The 26,990-nt window shown below is 37.9% G+C and overlaps 1 protein-coding gene across 9 annotated transcripts in view; it reads right to left on the bottom strand.

Annotated features, from left to right (window-relative positions):
- RBMS3 (RNA binding motif single stranded interacting protein 3) overlaps positions 1–26,990 on the bottom strand; it is a 1,316,996-nt gene that overhangs the window by 20,249 nt on the left and 1,269,757 nt on the right. For 6 of the 9 annotated variants that reach the window (XM_053221878.1, XM_053221882.1, XM_053221883.1 and 3 more), the window contains 2 exons: positions 4,565–4,645; positions 1,327–1,454 (listed from right to left, as the gene is read on the bottom strand). In XM_053221878.1, the coding sequence (XP_053077853.1) occupies positions 1,327–1,454; positions 4,565–4,645 (209 nt within the window). Of the gene's footprint in view, positions 1–1,322; positions 1,455–4,564; positions 4,646–26,990 lie in introns of those variants that run through there. The other 3 variants (XM_053221881.1, XM_053221884.1, XM_053221885.1) reach the window with 1 other exon arrangement.

Raw genomic sequence — 26,990 nt, 5'->3', positions numbered from 1 at the left:
CAAAAGCAAGCTTCACCTACTCTCCAAGTGTTTCTGGCAAATACATTAGCTCTCATTCCCACCAGTGTCTCTCATTGTGCTTCCACACATTCTCCACTCCTTTCTCACATATTATTACCCTCTGAACAGAATGAAAATATTTCAGTATGCTTGGAACAGACTGCCAGAGACCAGCATGTTGTTCAGTGTGTGTTAAAGTGATTCATGTAGGCTATAGGTGAATTAAAAATAAAAACAAAAAACAAAACACAAACTGCTTTATTCTTATGAATCTTTCCTGAAAGTTGTTATGTGATAGTAATAACAATAATAATAATAGTAAAAGTTAAGTCCCATTATGAGCACATTTAATTTGGAGGACTGCCTTTAGAAGCTAAACTAGGTGCGGAAGACTCCATTACCATGATTAATCTTTCAACAACAAACAAATATATGCATATTGAGATCAAAGAGGAATGATCAAGAGATGGGAGCAACACTGCAGACAGGAAGGAGCTCTTAGGAATTCTCTATCCACCAGGGCTTTGACTGTTACCTACCAATTAGAATAGTTTGCATAGCAAGACATCTGTATATAGACTGAATTTTTGTTAATTCCTTTGGTTTCAAACCTCTCAAGTTTTAGTCTACATAATTAGTCAACACAAAGCCAACTGTACTTTACAAGTGATTTAAAGATTTGCAAGAGTAATTCTGATACATGATTTTTGTTTTGTCATTTAATTGCCGAATAGGTCTCTACATTGTTTTATATTTTATAGTACCCCTTTTCATGAAGTGCTTTGCTGGGTCTTCAAGGCAACTCCGCAAAGGGAGTGTTATTGTCTTCATTTAAGAATACAGGCTCACTATCTAGTTTCAGGGGGGAATATTGGAGTTTTTCCAAAATATGTACGGTAGATTTTTCTTTTAATGCCCCTTTCTGTATTTAAGGCTTGGAGGTGAACTCTTACATTAACTCTGGGCTTGGCCATGTGACTTGATTTGGGCTATGGGGCAGTAGTAAATACATCACAAACAGATTGAAAAGTGCTGGTCATGATGCAGTTGCTTCCATTATTCAACCAACAGACAACACCCAGAAGCAGAGCTGTGAAAATGACCATCAGCTGTCCCCAGGTACTTGAGCAATTCTAGTCAAGACCAGAAGAATCACCCACCTGAGACCAGCTCAGATTGCCAACTCACAATCATGAACTAAATCCATGCTTGTCACTAAGTTTGGGATGGTCTGTATTGCCACAAAAGCTAACAGATACAACACGAGAGAATGGTTGTCAAGATGCTTGATCTTGAGGGAAAGAGTTTAGTGTAGCCCGAACTTACTTAGACTGTTGGTAAGAATATGCAGGTGCATGTTCGTTGGATGTGTCCACTGCTATCTGTTGCTGCTGACCACTGGTGTCCTGGGATGAAGGTGCCACTGTCTGGGGAGAGGTATCAGCAACAACACCCTAAGGAGGCAAATAAGAACACAAAAGCCTTACTGGCTTTAGCAAAGGGCCTTTTTCCAGATGGACAATAGGGAATATCCTTCTTCTATTTGGCTTGAACGGAATTGCATTCAGCCAAATGAAGCCACAAGAAGTACTCAAAGGAAAACCACAGCACATTTTGATAAGAGCTGAGAAATTCACTCCAATCTGTCATCAAGAAGTTTTGCTTTCAGAAGTCCCTAGAGCAGTTGAATCATCAGAAAATCACCTTCACCGTACTTAACTGTTTTTTTTTAAAGTTTTTATTTATTTATTATGAGGGAGAGAGAGAGAGTGTGTGTGTGAGGGGGAAGCGGCAGAGAAAAAGGGAGAGAGAGAGAGAATCCTAAGCAGGCTTTCTGTTGCCAGCATGGAACCCAACGCCGGGCTCTAGCTCACTAAACTAAGATTATGACCTGAAGAAATCAAGAGTCAGATGCTTAACAGACCAAGCCACCCAGGCTCCCTCATACTTAGAACTTTTAAACCTGGTTGCAGATAGCTGCACTAAATAATAATTTATTCATCAAAAAAATCATGCAGGATTCCTATAAAAACTTATATATTCAAACATTTCCCTGGAGTAGTGCAGTGTGTCAGGTTTCTATGATCTGGCAAAACAGTGGACTGTGACCTAAACAGACCACCCAACAACAACAACAAAAAAACCTGCAAAAAAGCTTGGAATTCTTTCAAAGCAATACTGTTAAGTAGGCTTTCCTTTCAGCAGTTTGATTTATTTTGTTTTGTTTTCGACAACATGAACTAGAATTCATTTTGAGGTTTCAGAAAACAAACACAAAAATATCCTTAATTTTGATTTGCTACTTCCCTCACCCTCTCATTTGTCACAGATGCCAAGAAGAAGTTGATCAGATGTCTGATTCTGAGAGAGGCACAGGTGGTTTTATTTGATACATGGTAGGAAGGGCATCTCTCTGAAAACATTCTCTTGGTTTTACTCATAGCCTTGGACACCTGCAGGGATGTCAGCTTTCAAACATTCTTGACCAACTCTCTGTCCCTCACTAAACGTCCCTAAAATTGTTCCTTAGAATCTAAAAATTCTCCCTATATTACCTCAATCTCTTTTTCCCTAATATACCATTTGGTATTATACATTTTTCTGAACCTCCCATAAGTATTTGTGTGGATGTTAGTGAATTTTTAGTGTTTTACATAGAGAATAAATAGTTGCTTTAACTTATAAGCACAAATTCAAAGCAATGTACCTGCATTTTTCTTAATGAAAGGTTGTTTTTTTGTTTTTGTTTTGTTTTGTTTTGTTTGGTAATCTCTATGCCCGGTGTGGGGCTTGAACTCATGACCCTGAGATTGAGTTGCATGCTGCATCTACTGAGCCAGCCAGGTGCCCTGAAAGACTTTTTGTAATGATAAACTTCTTCTTGAACTATAATTAGACTGTTTCCAATAAGTCACACTGTCAGATGTGTCCCATTATTTTATAGTCATCAAAGTGCTCAAATTCTGTAGATAAATATATCCATATGTCAATGTAGACAAAGAGAAATGCAAACATGCTCAAAGTGCCTAAAGTATCTAGATTCATTAATTGATGACCTAGATGCTTTTTGATGGCCAAATATAGCAAAAAAAAAAAAAACCCTAAAACCTAAACAAACAAACAAAAACCCACACGTATTTTAATCACAGTCTTTTGAAATTCTGAAAAGCCAGTTAAAACCTGTTTAATACTGACACATTCTTTGGGGCCCACAGGTCTAGAGCACATAAAAGATTTAAAATTGGACCTCCCTGGTTTCCTAAATTACACGATGGTGTCCTCTTAAACTTCTGTATTTCCCAAACTTTGGTACTAGTAAACATCTGTCACACCCCAAAACAAATATGTCAAATGTTTTGTAAAATCCAATTCTGTAAAGATTTTCCCAAACTCTGTCGCTCCAGAGGTTGAAAATGTCATGGTAGACTTCCATGTGGAGGGGTGCTGACACCCTAGTTTCTGGCCAACTCATGAAGTAGCAATAGCATGGACTGCAGAGAAGTCCCAGCTGATGGGAAGCAACGCACTGTGACCATAATGGCAAATGTCATCAGGAGATGGGGATGAGGGGCAAGAGACAATAATGGCTAGAACTAGAGAGAAATATACATGTCTAAGTGTTTTACCACTAGCTCATAGCTGTATGCTCCCTCCCTTTCTATGTAGCTTGCTGGCTCTGTTGAGTAAAATAACGTGTACTCAACATGTTATTGGATTCAACCCAGTGGAAAGAGAGAAGAAAAGGGACAAAGCTTCCCTTTGAGTCCAAAGTCCCAAAGACAAGATGACTTCATCATTTGAGGTATTCAGAACAGTAAGAATGGTGCAACTTTTTTATTTTTATTTTTTGATCTATAGGAAGTTACAAGGCTGCCAAGGTTCATTCACTAAAGCAGTGGTTGTTAATCCTTGATACATATTAGAATCACCTGATATTTAAAGAAAAATCCTGACATCCAGTCAATACTGCAGACAAATAAATCAGAATCTGGGGATAGGACCCAGGCGTAAATATTTTTTAAAGCTCTCTAAACAATTGCAGAAAATAATAAGCAGGAAAGTTTGAGAACCAGTGCACTAATGTGAATGTAGATTCCCAAGGGATCTTGTTAAAATGCAAATTCTGATTCAGTAAGTCTTGGTGGTGTCTTCAGACTTTGCATTTCTAACAAGCTCCCTGGTGATGCCAATGATGATGTTGGTCCAGGGACCACTCTTTGAGTAACAAGGCACTAGCAAACTCATTGAAATAGTTGTCAACTTTTTTTTCTCTTCCCTATTTATGAGTATTTGTGGTTAACATCTGAGGGGGTAGTGATTTGGTCTCTGAACTTCAAATATACAAATGATACTCCCTTCTGAACTCTCTATAGCAAATCAGATAATTTCGTGTGCGAAGCAAAACATAAGCATGTTCGAGTACTTCATATAGTGAGCTTGCAATTTCAAATTTTAGAGCAGCACAAAACCACATGTCAGGATTGCTTGGGTTATAGGGGACCACAGTATACGTGGCTAAGATTTATCATCCCTACGTCTTTCTAGAAGACAGAGACAGACTTACTTCAATAGAAACAGCTGTCGGAGGCACAGGCGTGTACTGGGGAATGTAGGTCCCTTGCATAGGAGCCGCAGCAGTCATATACTAGAGGGAATCAAAGAAAAATGCAGGTGAACTTGAGATTGCAACCGGCAAGAAAAGTAGATTATCACATGAAACTGTTTTACATGTGTGGCCCACAGGCAGTGCACCATTAAACTCTATTTCGATAAAAAATGAGGCAGTTCCTATCAGCATAGAATGGCCTTTGCTTACTGATTCAGTGCCAACAGCAGCCCACAGTATCATCCCCCTTCCCTCATTTTATGTTCTAAAACATTCTACATTAGATCCCAACATTTCATTATCACATCTCAAACATACATTCCATAAGGGCAGGGATGATGTCTGTTTTTGTCTTCTTCTCATTTTATTGCTAGCACCTATCACATAGTAGGCTCTCAACAAATCATTTGTTGAATGAATGAATCATCATATTGTTAGCAAACATTTCTTTTCTAACTAAAAGAAAAATAAAAATAGAGGAATAATGCAAGAACTATGTGTGCAGCAATATTTAGATTTGGCGCATGTTCTCACTTTGTCATTTTCATATCACCTTTTTTAGGTACAAATGACATAGTATTACAGATTCTGGCAAAGTCTACTTGATGTCCTTCCCCCATTCCATTATTGTGTCACTGTCAGTATTTCCTTTTCAACTCCTTGAATTAGCCAAATGTTCCTCACTTGGATGGACAATGAAACAGTCAAACCAATTCTCACTAAGTTGTAGTATCGGTAAAACATGCATTGGGAATAACCTGCATTTTTGCATTTCAGAAAAGGAGCCCCAAGAAGATAACTTGCTCACCTACATGAGCAAAAATTCCATATTTGCATTTCTAATACACATATCCTTTGCAAATTCAACATTCTACTCTGAAAATAGAATTTTCTATGGAATCAATTGTATTATGGAGCTTCTAAACTTGACCAACATCACAAAACATCAGAACCAGAATCATCTACTGAAGACAAGTTTTCTCCATTCATGAAGGTTACAGAAATGATTTTTATGGAAAATTGCAAGCCTCCGACCCTTTATTCTTCTAAATCTGCTGAGTTTAAAGATGAATGCTATGCATAGATATGTAAAACCTAAATTACTATATTTTGTGTGTATCTTGGTACTTTCGTATCTAAGCGACATGATGCTTCTGAATCAAGGGAAATATCTGAATGGAGATGAGCTCATCAGTTGTTGTTGTTTAATATTCATGGAGAATGATAGCAATTAAGCAACTTTGGAATAAATGTATCTCCATCTTAAACTCAAAACCATCCTACTGTGTCTATTTGCTAAAAATAAAAATAGAGACAGCCTTAATGAAACAACCCTAGATCAAACAAACCAACTGTTCTCTGTAATCCATATGTAGCAGCTGATAACTGTGTAACACTAATAACAACTAAGTTCAATTCGTATCTATGCAAAACAACCTTGTAACTTAGACCAAGAGCAACTATTTGAAAGGCCTAGAGATATTACTAATTTAGCTTTATACTTGAAAATCACCAGAGATTCCTATACCCTATCCTCTGTGTTCTCACAGCTTCCATTACTTTTCTATTGAAATTGTCCAGACTGTCATCTCCTTAAAGGGATGGGCCAAACTTCACATCTGTGTATCTTCCAACAAACCACACCATGCCTGATGTTGAATAAATAATTGTTCAATGGCTGAAGAAAGAGATACAAGAAGAAAGCCTTCTGTTTCCAGTTATGAATCTTGCATGCCCTTCCCTTAGCTGTTAATAATTCTGAGCTCATTGTAGATATTAATTTCACCATCCCCATAATACATTTATATAACCTTTAAACACACACTTGAGCCAACTCTGCTCATCATTGTCCTTGTGTCTTTAAGTAGACATAAGCATCCAGGTATCCAATGGTTATCAATTTTTCAAATAAGCATAGAACTCTGGAGTTACATTTCAGCAAACATTATTCCACATCTAGAGCCCTATGGCAGGTATCTGCCTTGCCAACAAAACTGCTCTAGGATGTATTTTGGGAATAACAGTTCATTGGCCATTTCAGATAGATGGTTTGCTTATATAGGTTAATAAAGTCTTTTAACTGAGCATTCTCTTTATTATTTTTGAATGCTAGCTCAACTGGGAAAACAGCTTTCTGTTTTCCAGTGCATTTTGGCAATGCTGGAGAATGTGTCTTCTTTTGTGATATTGATGTAGAATAAAAACTTTGAGAAATCAAGTTTTAGAGCAGCCTATTTAAAGCTGATTAAACCAACCTTCCTTCCTTCCTCCCTCCCCCTCCCTCCCTCCCTCCTGGTAGCCACCTGTTAATTTTGCTTAGAACCAGTGCTCTAAGGGGCGCCTGGGTGGCTCAGTCAGTTAAGTGTCCAACTTCAGCTCAGCTCGTGATCTCATGGTTCGTGGGTTTGAGCCCCATGCAGGTTCGAGCCCCATGTCCAGCTCTGTGCTGCCAGCTCAGAGCCTGGATCCTGCTTCGGATTCTGTGACTCCCTCTCTCTTTGCCCCTCACCTGCTCGCTCATTCATTCATTTATTCATTCATTCATTCTCTCTCTCTCTGTCTCCCTCTGTCTCCCTCTCTCTCACTCTCAAAAATAAGTAAACATAAAAAAAAAGGACTAGTGCTCTAAGGCACATACTTTGAAAAGATCCTTCTTTAATTGAATCTCAGAAGTCTTAGATTTGTAGCAAGGGAGAATATATTTTTGCCAACTATGAATTTTTGTAAGACCAGAGCTGATCCTATGGAGGCTCATGTTCTGCCTTGTGGTGATGGTTTTCCAAGATTTATAATACACTAGTAAAAGAATACCTCACTGACTAGATATTTGCTATTGCAAAGTTAGTGGTTCTAAACTTTGCAAATGGGCCTAATACATGAAGAGTGTATCCTTTCCATGAAAATAGGACATCACTAGCACTTACCTATAGGACTACTTTGATCTGTCCCTGCTCCACTGTCTGTAGCCCTCAGGAGCCATTTCTGTGAGCTAGAAATAGGGGCGTGGCCGGGGTAATTTGGAGCAATGCTTACTAGTTTTCTAGCTCATGGGTTCACTCTTATCAAACCAGAATTTTCAGGCAGCATAGTTAATGAAAAGCATTTTATGTGATTCTTAGCTAAGCTTCTTCAAATAACTCAGTAATTCAAAACCTAATCTGTGTTTTGTCCAGTAGAACTGAATTAGTATATTTTCACAACTCCCATTTTATTCAGTGAAGTTGTTAACATGGCCCAAACTGAACTGCTGAGGACACAAATTCATACTCCTCTTGTCTTTAGAACACTGCTGTGAGCTAGGCAGCATGGTTCACCCATGCTCTTAGCTTAGACTGAGAAGCGAAGACCCCACGTAATGGGAATAAAGCTCAGGCTTCTGACCCATGATTGAGATACTTGCCTACTTCTTTACTTTTGAAATTAAGTAAATAATGTCCTAAGAGTCTCCTTTTGATTGTTCCCATATTCAAGTTGGTTTTGTTGTTGTTGTTAATGGCATATAGAAACTGGAGATCCAATTAAGAAACATGGAATAATATGCCTTTGGTTAATATTTTTATTGCCATTTAATTTATTTTACTTTATACTCAGAATACCTAGTTTCCTTCCAGGAGGGCTACTCTGTATGTTTAACTTATTTCATAATTTAACTTACATTTATGCTGCTTCTCTGAACAGAACCAAGAGAGATTTTGTAGTATAAATGACATCACCTTGGTTCAGTGTGTTTTGTACCTTTTAAAGCAAAAAAAAAAAAATCTTTCTGGTTGCCTTGTTTTTTTTTTTTTTTTTTTTTTGATCACATAAAAGATAATAGAGCTTGAGAACATTGTTTGGAAATTAGGGATAGGCTTACTCTAAACAAGTCAATACTGTGGAGTTTTATGCCCCATAAGACTATTGTTTCTGGATAAACTTTTGCAATAAAACTCTTCAGTAGTAGACACGTATTTCTAGGGTGAAACCTCAAGAAGTGACAGCTTTGTAAAATTAGGAGCAAATTCTTACAGGAAACAGCTACAGCTGTGTGTAAGATCAACTCTCAGCTTTAGGTAATTGGTGACAAATAACTCTGAACTTTCTCGGCAAGCACATTTTGATTTCCTTAAGAGCATAGATCAACTACAATCAGACTTAATAATCTAGGCTGCACAAACACTGTTTAGATCTGGATGCCTCAGCGACTTCCTTTATTTTATCCAGCTAACAACTGACAAAAAACTAAGAGAATGCCCTGTGATATAAAAAAAAATCTGCCCTTTTGACTCGATAAATTCCCATGGATTACTTATTAAAACTATAACAAGAATGGATGCATATCCTTCAGGCTAATGTCTTTTATTGGTATGTCTCAAAAGCTAGAAAATATCTGCAACCATTCTTTCACGACTACAAATTATTTTGCATTTTTTTATACAATGGGGGATGGGAACCACATTCCATTGAGATGATATGGGTAAAATGGTAAGTCCATACAATATTTCCTTGTTGGTAGCAACTCAAAGTTTAGAAATTGATGGAGAAATTTTATTTTCTTGGTAAACAGCTTGATTATTTTTATATATTCTAAATCTAAAAGCACTGGATTTTCACACGTAAGCTTGAAGGAGACCCGAATAGCCATTTTCAAACCCACAGAATAAATTCCAGACTCCATTACTTGTTCCAAGAAGTCTAGACACTGCATCACCAAGATAGTTACACAAAGAGAGGAAAAAAAATGGTGAAATTGGAGAGGAATTGTGTTTTTGCCTATTTAAGTTAGAACAAACTGTTTCTGTTACTGTAGAATCATTGATTATTTCCGAGGAAACAAAACTCCAAATTTTCAGTTCTAGATCTACTTTCTTTTCCCCCACAAAGCAAAACAAATATGTTTATGTATTTCCCGTGAGGAAATTTTCATTTGATAATTTGTAGAGCAAGGAATTTCCTACATTTGAATTTTTGAAATTTCCTAAAATAATTTATCACACTTGTTCATTTGGAGTCGTCTTTACACTGCTTAGATTTTAAATTCGTGCTTCTATTCCTTGCTATAAAATTCTTAAAGCTGCTTAACAAATTTCAGAAAGGGGAGTTGTCCAGGTACTATCAAACCTGGAAAGTCAATAAGGATACGGGAAAGTTGCAAAAATGTGTCTCAGAAAGGAAGCTGAGCAGAAGAAAGCAGTATCATGGTAGGTAATGCTAGCAGAATGCAGTATGAATTACTTTCAAGGTCATTTACTGTAAAGTTTCTTCTAAAAAGCTTGAGGCTATAGGAAACAACCTGGGTTGGGTAAGTGGCTGGGGGAGATGCATGGTGTTCCCTCATATAGAGGTATTCTGCAGTGCGAGGGCCATGTTTCTTAGATTTGTAAAATTCTATCATCTCAGAGCTGGGGAGAATACCTGGATCCAGGATGGCAAGTTGGTATCATTTCACATGCTTGCTTTGACTAAGTAGAAATAGCTACCTGGAGTGAAAATCTAAGAATATCTTCTAAGTCTCCATGCTACTCAATGAATGAAAGACCATCCATAGAGAGAAGGAAAGCTGGAGAAAGAGTGCCCACTTAGGGCATGAAAATCCTGGACTCCTACATGGACTCCTGCTGTGCATTCCTCCTATATTCTTTCTACTTTTGGAGAAGTCATTCTGGAGAATGACATGGATCCTCATCCAGAATAATAATAATGGATGCTTTCATAATGTTTTATGTTAGTATTAATTTATAAGGTAGAAATAACAAAGTAGACAGTTGTGTAAAATTAAATAATTGTCCCTGAAGTGTAGGTGGAGGTGAATACAGATAGCAACATATACTTCATTTACTAGGAGTAAAAGCACTCAAGGGGGAAAGATGGCCAGTGGATGGCTTGATAAAAATGGAAGCCCAGAATTCTTAGGAGTATGTAATCTATATTATCTCACCCAGTTCCCAGGACAGTGCTAAACATAATCCAGAGAGAGGTGTGCATTAAACTATTCAATGAAAAATAGAGACTGTCATCATTGTAGTCTGGGGTGGTGCTGTTTTTTGTGGCACATAGCAAAGAGAGTAACAAGGAAGAGACTTAGGGGTTGTTCTCGTCTTGGAAATTTACAAAACCTCACCCCCTGCACAACAGTGAGAAGTAGTCCTTCCCATATAATCACACAGGCTAAGAGGCCTTCATTTTGCAGAGAATGGGATTTTCATGAATGTATTAGAAAAATCCAAAGCCCATTAGGTTTTAGCCCATTTAAGCCCATTAGATGTGTGCACAAGATCACCAAGGTAGTAATACAAATAAGATATGGTACTATGCAAATGTAGCTGATTAAGAAACTGTGTCTTAAAATTTGAACTTGAAACAATTCTATATAGGCATAATGAATTCTTAACACCCCCTCAAGTTTTTAAAAATATTTGTTTTATTTGCTTATTTAAAAAGTAATTATTGTAATTAATGAAGTTTAGCAAGGTTGCTGGATATATGTCAATAAAAATTATTTCTATATACCAGAAGTTAAAAATGAAATCTAAAATGATACATATATAGAGAGCATCAAAAAATCAAATATCTAGGGGCGTCTGGGTAGCTCAGTCGGTTGAGTGTCCGACTTTGGCTCAGGTCATGATCTCACAGTTTGTGATTTTGATCCCCGCATCAGGCTCTGTGCTGACAGCTCGGAGCCTGGAGCCTGCTTTGCAATCTGTGTCTCCCTCTCTCTCTGTTCCTCTCCTGCTCACACACTGTCTCTCTCTCAAAAATAAATAAAGATAAAATATTTTTTTAAAAAATCAAATATCTAGATATAACTTTGAGAAAAGGCATGAAAACTTCTATACTGAAGACGAGAAAGCATTGATGACAGGAATTAAATAAGACTTAAGTAAATGAAGAGATATACATCACATGCATGAATTAGAAGACTCAATATTGTTACAATGTTAATGCTCCTGAAAAGAATCTATAAATTCAGTATAATTCCGGTTGAAATCCAAGAACATTCCTGGTAGAAGTCAATAATTCACTTTAAAATTTTTATGGAAAAGCAAAAACCCAGACTATCCAATATGATCTTGAGGAAAACAATGATGAAAGATGAATTTAGACATCAAGATTTACTAAAAAGTGATGGTAATTAAGATATTGTGGTATGGATACATGGATAGAATGTCACCATAATGCAATTTCAGCAAGAATGGTCTTTTCAATACATGCTGCTGAATCAGCTGGATATCTCTATAGGAAAAATGATCCCTGATCCTTACCTCACACTACATGAGGCAGATCAAAGGTATAAATATAAAGGGTTTTTAAATATAGTTTTCTAAAGAAAATAGCAGGAAGCCTTCATGATATTGAGAATAGCAAAGATTTCTTAAACATGACTGAAAAAGAACTGAAAATAAAAGAAACTATTGATAATTGGGCTCCATTAAAACTAAAACCTGCTAATTATCCAAAAACAGAGCAAAAATATTTATAATACATATATCTGACAAAGCTTATACATAGAATGTGTGTATATATATATATTTAAATATATATATATATTTAAAGCCACAATCAATAAGAAGACAGAACACAAAATTTTAAAAAATGAGTTTGAATAACTATTAATATACACAATAACTTAGATGAATCTCCAGGGAATTATGGTGAGCAAGAAAAATAATTCCAAAAGATTAGATACTGTGATTCCATGTATATAACATTTTCTATATGATAAAATTTTAGAAATGGAGAACAAATTAGTGGTTGGCAAGGATTAGACATGGGGATAGGAGGATAAGATGACATAGTTATAAAAGTTATAAAAGTTCAACAGAAAGATTCTTGTGATACCGAAATTGTTCAATATCAATTGACTGTGGTGGCGGCTAAAAAATTATATAGGTAAACATTGTATAGAGAATATACACACAAGATAAGTAAAACTGGGGGAATCTGGATGAAATATGTGGATTGTATCAATGTCAATTTCCTGCTAGTGATATTTTACTACAGTTTTGTAAAATATTACCATTGAGGAAATTGAGGCACTTGTACAAGGGATCTCTCTCTCTTATTTCTTTCAATTGTGTGTGAATCTACAAATATCTCAATAAAAAGTTCAACTAAAAAAACAAAACAACAAAAAATCATATAGTCACTCAGACACTTCAGTAAAGAGAATATCTAAATTCCAAATGGCCAGTATGCATATGCATACATAACCTCATTCACCGGTCATCAGGAAAATGCAAGCTAAAAGTATTATTATATGACACTATGCTCCTATCAGGATGGCAAGAATGAAAAAGACTGACAAAAGCAAGTGTTGGAGAGAATGTAGATAACTGGAACTCTCACACACTGCTGGTAGGAGTATAAATTGGTACACCCACTCTGTGAATCTGGCAGAATGCTGACAGAATCTCTGAACAAGCAATCTCACTCATAGGTATGTGCACAATAGAAATTCTTTCAAATGTATACTATTTGGAGCAGCATCATTTATAATGGCTCCAAGCTAGAAATAACCTAAATGTCCATCAACAGTAGAATTAATAAATTGTAATATATTTATATTGTATGATAATATAAACAATGAAAAAAAACCCTTGCTCTACAAATATGGATGAATCTCACAGATATAATTTTGAATTTTGAAAAAGGCCAACATAAAAAGCTTCATACTGTGTGATTGTATTTAAAGTTCAAAAAATCAAAACAAATCTATGCTGATAGAAGTCAGGGTTGTGGGTACCTCTGTGGAGATAATAAAAGGGTAGGGGCACAAAAGAGGCTTCTCTAATAATAGGACCTTTTATATCTTGATCTAGGTAGTAGATACCTGAATATCCACCAATTTACGCTTTCTAAAACTTACTGATCTGTAAACTTAGGAAGTGTGCATTCTTCTGAACATATTTTATACTTCTATAAAGGAGTTTACAATGAGAACCAACAGAGAAAAGGAAAGGTTGATCTTAGGGGAGAGCAAGGACAACTTACCCATTTAAACAGACACGATTGAATGGATTCAGACACAAGAAGTTTGGGAGATGTGTAAGGTATTTAAGTTTTTTTGCTGTTGTTTCCATTTTGAGACAAAGATGTGAGGTGCTTGTGAGAGGTAGTAGGTTTGGGAGAAGGTATGACATGGTTGTCTTGGCCAGTGAGAACAAATGGACCATGCACATGCAGGAAGATTTCAGGGAATGCCGAGGGCCCATTTAAGTTGTGTGCTCATAGAATTAATGTGAAACTCAGCAGCATCGGTGGCTTGCTTTACTCTTGCCATATTCAGCTGCTCACAGGAATGGAGCAGAATGAGAATTGGATGCAAGCAGGATCCAAGTATTACCAGGAGAGGACAATGGAGGAAGAGTGAGCAGGGGAGGTGAGGACACACGAAAGAAAGGGATTGCAATGTTCTACTATGAGATCTAAGCTAGGTGTGGATGTGAGCAAATGAAGGAGAAAATTGATACTGACTAAGTGGCAGGCAATAAGCAGGTAGGCAAGCTTAATGGTGTCAAAGAATTATTGCAATAAGGGTTGTTCAAGTAGTCATAGAAGGAAAGAGGTGGTAGTCAGAGAATTCCTGTTTGAAATTGAGCTATTATTCCAAATTGAGATTTTGAGTTGGTGCGGTGATTGCTAATAACAAATTCTAGGATAAGGGTAGAAAAAAAGATCAGCAGAAATGAGGAATTCCGGAAATGAGAGGTTGAGGTGCTCTATTATAAAATTCCAATGATAGAAATTCTTTAAAAAAATTTAATGATATATATGCTTAATTACTTGTTAGCAACATTCAATAAAATTTTACTGAGCCCCTTTTACATGACAAGTTTTAAGTGAGCTTATATTATAGGGTTACAACATGCATTGGGTCATAGGACCTGACAAAACCTAGAAGAAAAAGATTTTGCTACTAACCCATTGCAAGTCCTGGGTAGTTTACTTGTATTTTATCATCTTATATATAGAAAGCTATTTAATTTTTATGTATTCATTACTGCCAATCTTACATTCACCACAGTACCCTAGAGTAGAAAAGCTACTCAAATCCTTGCAAGTTGATCTCTTGTATTATTACTGCTTCCTTCTTAGTCTTTCACTTTGTGTTTGAATCTCCTGTCTGGTTATACTTGCCTTGTTGTTTCTTAACATTCTATTGTTTTTGCATATAGTATGGTTTACTGATGGTAAAGAATTAGAACTCTCTGTAAAGTAGTGACCTTTTCAAATGAGAGAAGCTATTGCACTCAAATCAACGCTTATTTAAATCAATCTCTATATTTGAAAGAATCAAGAAGAAACCACTTTTAACAAATGACCCGACCTATTATCTAGATGGTTCTTTCATAAACTTATAGGAACACAAAGCCCAACAACTAAGGTCCTCGGCTTCTCCAGACTCATTTAATCATTTCTCTAGGAAACCAGGTTTTTAAATTTTTTAAATATTTATTTTTCCACTTTGGAAATGAAAGAACTGAAGGACTTTGTCAAGAAGAGAGACAAGTGAACTAAGAAGTCCTCAATGGAAACTCTGTTGTTTCCTGTTGAAGGCTGTGACTAAAGCATCAATTTGGGCTAAGTAAAGACACGTTGAAGGAAGGGAACTGATCCAGGGTGCCACACACACTGTAAATTCTATTTGTACATAAAACATTTCCTCTCAACCATCTTAGGCCCACACATTGTGAATGCCAACTATCCCAATGGACCAGAGTAGACACAACAAGAGGAAAGGTTGAGAGTTCCCCTCAATATCCTTTGAAAGAATCCAGTCTCTAAAAGAGTCAACAAACAGGTTCTTTTTTTTTTTTATCGTGTTTGGTTTTCAGGGAAGAGACCTTCAGAGATGGAACTTGACCTATCCGGCTAGTTAGAATATTCAGATTAGAGATTGATCCATATGGATGGGGAGCAAATGAAGGTGAGCAGGGAGGAAGGGGGAAAGAAAGGAAAGAGAGAACAACATTCTAAATAAGGAGGAAAGAAGAAAAAGCAACAGTGAATAGGAAATTGCACAAATAAGGTGTGAAACTATCTGAGAAAAGTTCTTCTAGGAACTATTCATATTTAGGCAAAAACAAACAGATTTACATGGTACTGCTCTATCCATGTGAGCATATTTAACTTTTGCAATACAAAAACAACAGGAGGAGTTTCTGCCTGGCTACAGATATTACCATTCTTTTCTTCAAGGATGTGAAGAGTTCAAATTAAAGAGCCAAGTGCAAAAGGTAGGAAGACTGGAGGGAAATAGACCTTCTGGTGGCAAAGTTCAGATTCTACTCCTCACCTCAAAATATGAACAGTTTGTTTGATGACAACTGTCAAACAGGGGAGAGACAAAGAATATGATTTCGGCATGAATTTCAACCCACTCTCACTGAGTTCTTAGAATCACTGTGACCCACATCATCTCACATTCTGCTTTACCCATATCTGCCTGTTCACGGTGACGAGTACTCCTCTGGTAACTTCCTTCCTCTGTGCTTTTGCTTTTCACTGTGTTCTAACCCCTTTGTATCCATTAATGATACATCTAAAACCTGTTTCTCAAACTGAGTCCGGATGCTAAATTCCTATATGAAGCCTTTCTTCCATCCCTGATTTGGAAGTGATAACCTTCTCTCCTGATGCCCAACAGCTCTTTATCTGTACTTCTGCTATAGCTCTTGGCGGGCAAACTGTGGAAGCTCCTGGAGGCACCATGCCAGATTCATCATGGTTGGCACTTAATATGAAATTATTAAATGAATGAGCGATTGCAAAAATGGATGAATAATTCAGCACTCTGGATGAAAAACTCAAGCTGTATAACCCACATGAGCCATACAGTTGTCCACGGAAGAGCACAGAAATCCTAATCCTCTTGATGCCTGTGATGATTAATTAACATTTGAATTGGTAATCTCAGTAAGAAAGATTACCTTGCCAAAGTGGGTGTGCATCAGCCAATTCCCTAAGGGCTTGAATGGTGGGGGGGGGGGGGAAGTAGAGGAAGGGTGAATGCTCTCTCACTCTCCTTAAGCTGAGAAATCCATTCTCCTTCCCTCAGACATGGGAGCTCTTGGTTCTCTGGGGGGTTTTTGACTCAGACTTACACCGCTGACTCCCCTGATTCAGATTTAGACTGAACTGTATCACCACCTTTCTTGGTTCTTCAGCCTGCGGATGCAGACTGTGGGACTTCTTGGCCTCCACAAGTACGTAAGCCAATTCCTGTAATAAGTTAACTCTTAATGTATTTATCTATCTGTCTGTCTACTTCTGTATCCTATCTATTTATCATCTATCTATCTATCTATCTATCTATCTATCTATCTATCTTCTGTCTACCTACCTACCTACCTATCTCCTCATGGTTTTGTCTCCATACAGAACCCTAACACAGTGTCTATGCCATAAATTAAATAGTAGACAAAATGTGCTTATCGTGTGTCTTCAAGTTTGGCATTTCTTTGGAAGCACATTATGGCATAAAACAAAGGTAATGAAAATTATTATTCAGGGTAGAGATGAGACTTTCCTAAGACCTACCAAAATTCTTTAATAGAAAGTACTCAATATTTGTGGAGACTCTTGATTAGGGCCTTCACATGCTGGAAACCCTAAACTTTAAGAAAAGGCCAGGGGCACTCAGGAATCCAAACTGCAAGGATCACTTCAAGCCTGAGTGAAAACACCTCAAACGCATTCAGTGGGAATTTGGCACATGAATAGAAAACCATTGGATTTTTCAAGGAGAATACCAGAAACTCAGGGCGAATAAGGTCAGCATGCTTGTGAACAGAAGGGCAAACGAATGGAATCTTTTCATTGCAATAGGTCGAAAGGTGACTATTAGGAATTGTTTCAATGGAGAATTAGGGAGAGAAATGACTCAGGATAGAGGAAAAAAAATCCAAGTCCCATTATCATTATCATTATCATTATTATTATTATTGATGGTAGTGAGGGTGATGGCAAGAGAACAGTTGAAGTGATACACAATGGTTTCTTGCCTGGAGAAGGAAAGAAATGGAATAGGGAAGGTTGATGGCTGCAACAGAAAAAGAGAGATGCAAGAAGGAAATGCTGATAAACAAGTATGAAGCCTTTAAGATTTCAGAGGGGAAGCCATTATGGTTAGTCCACAGTGTATAGCCTTTGACATTGGTGACTGGAGTTGCATAAGGTGAAGGTCATTGGAATCAAGCAGGTTAAGGGATGTTGACACTGATAATACTGAGGCAGGAGTTGGAGGCAAGAGGAGACAAATGACAAAAGGCCATGCTTAACGTGTGGGTGTTGGCAAGGAGATCAACAAAGGATAGCAAAAAGAAGGGGAAAAGACTAACATCCTGTGGGTGTTGTCATTAAAAGAAGGAATTTGCACACCATGTACAAGAGGCAACAGTGATGTAAAAGACTGCTAACACCTCCTTCCAGCTCCATTGGTCACAGGAAAAAGTGAAGTCTCTATCCAAGAGTGTTGTTGAGGAAAGGCATATACTTAGGACAAAACAGATTGTAGGTGAGACATGCAGAAGAAATAATTTTTTGTGAGGAGCATGAGGACATATAGGAATTTATCTTTGGGTTTTATAAAGCACTTCCAGAAAGACACTGAGGAAACAATAGCACTGGAGGTCAGCAGTAAAAAGGTGGTCCATTGGGCAAGCAGTATGGAGTATCTTGAGAATAAAGACTATGAAGGCAGAAGCCCCAGCAGACTGAATTAGGATGGTGATTCCAGAGATGAAAGAGAGAGTGAGAAACTTATTGGCATTTGCTCACCTCCAGGTTCCAGCCTGGCTAGGTGAGATCTCAGATGGTTTCACCACCTGATATATAAATGTCTGTAAGTCATGATAAAACTGTTATCTGTTGGATATATAAATATTCTTTGTTCTTTTTTTTCCCAACCTACTCATTACTAGAGGCCATCCACTCTAGAGAGTTGAAAGAAAAGACTGTACATTTGAATTGAAGTTCAGTCTAAGCATTAGCAACTGTTCCCTGCATGGAACTATACAAAATGAATCTTGAAAAATGCTTTTCAGAGACCATCATCATATTATTCTTTACTCATGAGTGCTTTCACAATTTCTTAAGGGATAGAAATAGTTATTATTACTGATAATAACTCTCCTTATAATTGGTGTTGATCAGAAAAGCTTCTCTGAAAGATAGCCAAACCTTCCATTCATAAAATAATCTAACAGCAAAACTGGAGTTCATTTCTTCTGGTTCTGTTTCTTGTTCTTTGTTTTTGCTGTTTTTATTGTTTTGAGTAAGTTAATTATTATGTGTTGGGGCATATTAACACATTGATACAGTATTTTTGGTACTCTCTAATTTAGTACATAAGAAATATCTTTATTTTATGAATATGTTGTTTGTTTTACTTGCTGGCATCTAGATGTTTGACGATAAACTGATTTGGGGGTTGATTCATAGTTTACCGTATTAGTTTGAGGAGCATCTAAAAAGTAAATTACCACTAGGCTTCAAATTTAGCAAAAGAATGATAAAGATAATGATGTTCGTGGTAAATATGCATGTATTCAGGAATAAAAAAAATGGAAACCTCATTTTTAGGTACAGTTGTTGATACCTATTGCCAAAGGATCTCTCCATTTGAGCATGAATATAAGATTACATAAGTATCAATATATCTTTTTTCAAAATAATTGTTACCTATTTAGCGATAGGGGTTTAGAAGTAATTTTTCATTTAAGATTTTCAAGGCAATATGCAAGAAATTTCAAGTCTCTGTAGAATTGTAACAATCAGTAAAACTAGGAAATTATGTCTATGTGGTTTAGCATGATATTTAAGAAAGAGCTAAGCTTTTATCTACTATAAATCTCAGTTTTCTTGTAAAATAGAGTCAAACATTCATTCTTTAAAGGTTTCTTTATATAAATATTAATGAAATAATGCATACAAGGACCCTAGCATAGGGCTGGGTACCTACAAAGAACCTAATAGATACGATCTGTTATTATTATTGATTTTATTTTTGTTAGTATTATCATGATGACAAAACTTTCTTTATCTTAATAGGATCAGAAATAAACTTAGGCAGTAAATGCTCATTTATTTTCTCATAGAAATTACATTGAAATACCTGGGTTGGACACAGAGCCCTAAAGGCATGGGTGACAGACACTTACCCTACATGAAAAGATAGTTATAAAGAGGGGAAGTGGGAAGAACTTACATTTTTTGAGAAATAGGGAGAAAGAGGAAACCTGGATGAGCCAGAGGAAATGAGGTGGGGGTAGGAGTGGGGGTGGAGGTGGGGAGAGATGCCCTTGAGCAACATGAGCCGAAGCACAAAGAGGGGAAAAGCTGGTGAAATCCCCCCATGAGGAGGTAGCAAAAGGGCATTTCAAGCACAGGGATGCATCTGTACAAGCCCATCATTTAAATGCCCATCATGTGTCCATTACTGAACATGCCCAAGTGTTCACTAATGTTATTCTGAGTAGGATTTTGTGTGAAAACTGGAAAGGGGGTAAATTCACATCTGAATCAATGCAATACAGCATAGAAAGAGAGCAGACAGAGGTGCCTATAATGCCCTAGAAAAGTTTAGCTCTTTCAGAAAGCTGTGTACTTCCAAAGGGTATAGAATTTGGGGTTCCAGCCAATCATATCTGATTTCAAAATATTGGGGGACTCAGTAACATCTGAATAACATTCTTAAAGAAGTTCAAATTGAATATAGTCAACCTGAAAAGGTGGAAAAGTTACCCTCAATTTTAATATTTTCTGATCCACTGGAAAAATAAGAAGGGGTTTGATCATGGACAGAGAAGGTAAGAAGCAGTTCCAAAAGAAAACTAATGGATATAGAAAGAAAATAAACAAAACGACCAGAAGTGCACTTTCTTAGGTGGTGGTATAGAGAAAGTAAGGCAACCAAAAGTAAAATAGAAAGAAAAATCAATATAGATATCACACTACTCTTAGTTTTTATCTCCTGACTTTCCTTGGCCTGGTCCCACTTAGTTCATCCGTTCTTGATTTCTTTATCCTAGAAGACTTTAGTTTCTATTTAGGGCCTGGGGACACTCTTTCATTAACTCACAGGCTACTACGGGCACTATTTTCCTAGAACATTAACTACAGATGTTTCTAGAATTTTGGGCCTGTTTTTCTCTTTCCTTTGACCCAAGGAATTGCGTTTCCCACATTCATTCAAAAATATTTATGAGAGGCAACTATGCTTACGCAACCTCCTCCTTAATGAATTTCATGCCCACTTACGGAAAATAAAAATATACAGGTTTGAATTTCTTTAAAATGACCCTTAATTCTTATCCAGAGGATATTTACAAAACAAGAAGAGAAATTTAAAAGGAGGGATCAATGACTAAGCTGTGACTCGAGATCACAAGATATGACAAATACAGACTCTAGAGAGTATGATATGAACAATGACAAGAAGGAAAGTGCAGTGATCATTTTTTTTCATACCCACTCAGCATCCATTCCCACTTCTCAATAGTAACCCATATTTCCTTTGAGAATCCTTATGTCCCCCTTTCCCAACCATGTAGTTAGAATGTGGTCAACTCCCCAGCAAGTGAATTCTGATCCCTGAATGAGAGTAAACTTACAGAGCCAATGAGACTACAGAAGATGTTTACTGGAGCTTCTGGTGAAGGAAAACATTCTTGTGTGTGGGTTTTTTGTTGTTGTTGTTGAGACTTCTAGAAATGACCTTTTCTTTTCCCTGGCAGAGGACAGTGTGAGTATGTGCGGTCATTGCTGGGACAGCCACTCTGACACCATGACAGGGGAAAGGGGCTGGGTTTGCCAGATGCAAGGCTGTGGAATGTAGATGATGTGCAGCTACGTGGAAAGGAAACAGCTCTTTAGTGACATCATTTGAGCCATTAAATTAAATCGTTGTGAGCTGAATGTTTAAGTATTCCTGTGGTTGGGAGGTCTTATCAATTTAAAAGAGGAAATTAGGCAAAAGAGAAAATGAGTTAAAAAACAACAACATTATCAGTTCAGATAGCACTGACAAAAACAACAGCAGGCCAGAATAAGAGGTCTCCCTGCTACCTTGCCTGTTAGGCATTTTATCCTTTCTTTTCCTGTCAATAAAGGTTGCCGAGGGAACCTTCTGTGACATTGGCTGTTCAACCACATTCAGTTTGCCTAATTACTTTAAATATTTTCATTACTATTTACAGCACCTCAAGAACATTTCCTAATTAGGAGACTCTAGTTAGTGGAATTTTCTCAGATCTCTGAGGAAGCTCATATGGGAAAATGGCCACCACCATTCTGCATCTGGTTGCAGCTTAATGTGGAAACAATCCGCCACAGGGCCTGACATTCCAGTACTGGGGTTAAATGTTAACACATTGAGAAATTAGTATTTTACTGTATAATAGGCCTTCTGGAAGGAGGTGAGGGAATCCTGAGAAATGGGCTCAGGTCGGTTTTGATGACACAAAGAATTGTAAGACTCGTCTACTGGATTGGATAGGCCCCAGAGATCCAAAAAAGTTCTGAGGCAGTTCTTAGAAAAGCTTAGCAGAGGAGAACATAAAGCGGAGTGTGATTTGTACTGATTCTGCAAATGCCACTAAATCTTAGGGCTATTGTATCCTGGAACTTCTTCTGCTATCGTATCACTCAGCTTTGCTACCTGACTGGATACTCCATACCTTCCCATAACTAGGTATTTAGTAATACCCAGTAACCACTTTAGATATGACTGATCCAACTCATTTGTTCTATTAACGTTCTATTTAGTTTTATTTTTTTTTGAGACAGAGAGACACAGAGCATGAATGGGGGAGGGTCAGAGAGAGGGAGACACAGAATCCGAAACAGGCTCCAGGCTCCGAGCTGTCGGCACAGAGCCCGACGTGGGGCTTGAACTCACAGACCGTGAGATCATGACCTGAGCCGAAGTCGGTGGCTCAACCGACTGAGCCACCCAGGCGCCCCCATTTGTTCCATTAACCTTGGGAGATTGATTTGCCTAAACTAAATCTTACATATTGCTTGTGACCTAGGTATCCTATTCCTAGCAGATAACTTGTGTAATTTCTGAACTCTAATGTTACCCTCAATACTTAATTTGATTTTTTTCCTAAGTTTTTATTTTAGTTTCAGTTAGCTAACATACAACGTAATATTACTCTCAGGTGTATAGTATAGTGATTCAACATTTCCATACTTCACCTGGTGCTCATCACAACAAGTTCTCTCCTTAATCCCCATCACCTATTTCACCCATTCTCCACACCTACCTCCTTCTGGTAGCCATTGGTTTGCTCTCTATAGTTAAGAGTCTGTTTCCTGGTTTGCCTTTCTCTCTCTTTTCCCCTTTGCTTGTTTTTATTTGTTTCTTAAATTCCTCATATGAGTGAAATCGCATGGGATTTGTCTTTCTGTGACTGACTTACTTCACTTAGCATTATACTCTTTAGCTCCATCCATGTCATTGCAAATGGCAAGATTTCATTCTTTTTTTATGGCTAAGTAATATTCCATTGTGTCTATATACCATGTATTCTTTATCCGTTCATCAACTGATGGACACTTGGGCTGCCTCCATATCTTAAGTATTGTAAATAATGCTGCCATAAACATAGGGGTGCATGTGTTCCTTGGACTAGTGCTCTTGTATTCTTTGGGTAAATATCCAGTAGTGTGATTGCTGGATCATAGGTAGTTTTGTTTTTAACTTTTGGAGGAATCTCCATACTGTTTTCCAGAGTGGCTTCACCAGTATGTATTCCCACCAACAGTGCAAGAGGGTTCCTTTTTTTCCATATCTTCACCAACACCTGCTGTTTCTTGTGTTGTTGATTTTAGCCATGTTGACAGTTGTGAGGTGATATCTCATTGTACTTTTGCATCTCCCTGATGATGAATGATGGTGAGCATCTTTTCATATGTCTGTTGGCCATCTCAACAGGTTCTTTTAAATATAAAATGCTACATAGGAGTGAAGCAAAGCTGAATGTAATCTGGTCTTTAATAAACTTTGCAAGAAAAACCTTCACTGTGGATTCCTTTTATTCTGTACCTTCCAAGTTATATTCCACCAAAGGAGTGTTCGAAAGGATTCTTTACAGGTGTTCCATATGCAAAGTTATCTCTGAGTAAACAAGTTTAAAAAATGAGGGAATAAACCAATTATATAGACATTTTGGTTTTTCATGGTGTGGGGGGGGAGGGTCGTTTTCTCTCCTTTCCTCTTTTCCTTCTTTACATCTACCATTCTCCCCCCCCACCCCCCTGCCCCTGCAGGACTTATCAGTGTTAAATGGGCAAATATTCATTGTGAATCTGTAAACATCTTTAGGAAGACAAATACAGTTTGCGACATTTCCTAAATGTGTAGAATCTTAGAACTTTCTTTTTTTCTTTTTTTTTTAAGTACATTAACATTTCATGAGCCTAAGATGCATTCTCAAGGACTCTGGTTTTTAAACTTGGCTTTACATTGGAATTGTCTGGGCAGCTTTAACAAGATACTGGTGCCTAGATCCCACCTACAGATAGCCTGATTTAATGAGTCTCTGGAGCATGTCCTGGGTGTTTGGATATTTAAAGCTCCCCTGATGATTCTAATATCCTACAAAATTTTAGATCTGCTATCCTAGGAGCTGTTTGGGAAATTATGCTTAAATATGTTCCATAAGGAAATCTATATTTCACATAATGACCAAAGACTAATCAAGTTTAAGTGATACATTCAAGTTTTGTACTCTGGATTTCTATCATTCTTCCTTGGAGTTTTATCTGGCATTAAAAACAGGAAAGTAAAACAGAAACATATATGTGTGTGTATGTGTATATACACGTGTATATGTGTACACGTATATATACATATATATGTATGTACATATATATATACGTGTGTGTGTGTGTGTGTGTGTGTGTGTGTGTGTGTGTGTGTATCCCCAAAGGAATTGAAAATAATTGTAAAGGCACGAGATGTAGGTAAAACATATTCTTCCCAATCGTACACAGAATTCATTCTGTAGCACTGGCAAAAAGAGGGTGTGGGGATTCATGGACAGGAGGAGAGAAAAGTCCAACTGTCTTGATTTGTAGTGAGTCATAGTGAGTCTAAACCCATGAAGATCAACCTGGGTGTGAAATTGGGGACACAGTTGAAAGCTCTGCTTTTACTTTTTCATATTTTAGAAATACAAACAGTAAATAATCAGGATTAAATGTTGCCAGTTACAAAAGAGCATTAATATCCAAGTACGGTGTAATCCTTTTAGCTGTATCTGACACCAGTGGAAAATAAAAAGGGCCAATTTAGTCACTGTTCTAATTACTAGAGGCTCAAAAGAATGTGGTAGTGAGGCAGATGCTTGTTGACAGGGTATAATTGCCTATGTGCATGCATTATATATGCATATATAATGCATATGAGTCTTGGTCTTTTCACAATAGAGCTTTAAGGGGCACCTGAGTGGCTCAGTTATAAGTATCAGACTCTTGGTTTCAGCTCAGGTCTTGATCTCACGGTTCATGAGATCAAGCCCCACATCGGGCTCTGCACTGACAGCATGGAGCCTGCTTGGGATTCTCTCCCCCCCCCCCCCCGCCCCTCCCCTACTCTCCCTCTCTGAAAATGAATAAACTTAAAAAAAACACAAACACACAGAGGCTTAACATTCCTACGACCTTCCTGAAGTAACCACGTAACCACCATGCCGTAGTGGATGTGCGCACTGTGCCAATTCGTTTCATTTCGTTTTCCTAGGATTTCCTAACCCTATCCTCATACGCTATGAATCCTGACAGTTTGTGTATACTGCAGAAACTCACATAGGGATTTCTCGGGTTCTCCTCAAAGGGACCCACCATACTCATATTCCATTCCATGCCAAATTATGGAGGTTTTTTGCTGTTTTTTTTTTAAATGTCACGCAGAAGGAAGGAAATTGTACAAGGCAACAACAATGTATACTAGGATTCTGGAAGAAAAGAACTGGAACAATGGAGGAAATTAACGTTCTCCTTTTCTTTCCACCAGCAGTTTCACTCCCTTCCTTTGTCTTCATTAGTCCATCCGTCCCCCCCTTCGCCTGCCTGTGGTTGGCTGACTGGCTTGGAGTGGTTCTCAGTCTTGAGTGAGCATCACTGTCACCTGGACAGCTTCTAAGAGATGTGACTAGGCCTGAGCACTGTGTTTTCACACGTCCTTAGGAGGTGCTGGAGCCGCCGGTCTAGGGCCACACCTTGAGAACCCATGGCAGAGAACTGAAAACGTGAAGTCATAAACTTGGAATCCTAGAAAGTTAGTAGACTGAAGGCCTGTTATGACTGTGGGAATTTCTCACTGAGCTCACACCTTATCTCCCTGTGGGGTATTGTCATTATCTTCATTTACAGATCGAAAGGCAGCTCCAGGGAGGCCACAGAGAGAGAGCCCGTGAAGGATGGGGCTCTAAATGCCGATCTTCCTCAAAGCCAGGTTCATTCCTTCAGTGAACCTAGTGCCCCGCACTAGCACTGGATGAGGTTCTTGTGTTGTCCTGTCACCTTCTCATGTCTTCCCCTTCTGTGTGCTCACCGACAGTGCACCACGGTAAGGGAAAGTGATGACGGGAACTCACTGCAGAAATGAACACAAAAACTGCACTTCTCCATGCTTTAACAAGAGCACTTGGGTTGTATTACTTACTTTAACACCCATTTTTTATTTTTTAAATTTTTCTAAATGTTTTTGTTTTTATATATTTTTTTATTTTTTTTTAAGTTTATTTTTGAGATAGAGACAGAGACAGAGAGACAGAGCATGAGCAGGGAAGAGGCAGAGAGAGAGGGAGACACAGAATCTGAGGCAGAGCCCAAAGCATGCTCGAACTCATGAACTGTGAGATCCTGACCTGAGCCGAAGTTGGACACTTAACCGACTGAGCCACCCAGGCGCCCCTATGTTTTTATTTTATTTTTAAGAGAGGGAGAGAGAAACAGAGCATAAGCAGGGAAGGGGCAGAGAGAGAGGGAGACACAGAATCCGAAGCAGACTCAAGGCTCTGAGCTGTCAGCACAGAGCCTGACGCGGGGCTTGAACTCACGGATGGTGAGATCATGACCTGAACCGAAGTCAGATGCTTAATTAGCTGAGCCACCCAGGTGCCCAATGCTCATTTTTAACACACAAATTAGTGAACATAGAAAAAGGTCTATGCAATTGATTTGCTGTGCCGTGGCTGAGTGGCTGCATTCCCCTCTTGATGAGATTACCACAGAAGGGTATTTTAGAAACTAGGCCTTGTACACGCTTATGTATTTTAGCCTCATATGGCATTAGTTCTTCAAATGAACCTGATGTCTAAATAGCTTGGGTGATAAGTATAAATGCCAGTGGTGTGAGCTTTAATGCAAACAGATACCTTACGGTATAAGC

The sequence above is a fragment of the Acinonyx jubatus genome, chromosome C2 (genome assembly GCF_027475565.1).
Source record: "Acinonyx jubatus isolate Ajub_Pintada_27869175 chromosome C2, VMU_Ajub_asm_v1.0, whole genome shotgun sequence".
NCBI lineage: Eukaryota > Metazoa > Chordata > Mammalia > Carnivora > Felidae > Acinonyx > Acinonyx jubatus.
This window is presented reverse-complemented; position numbering and strand designations above follow the sequence as displayed.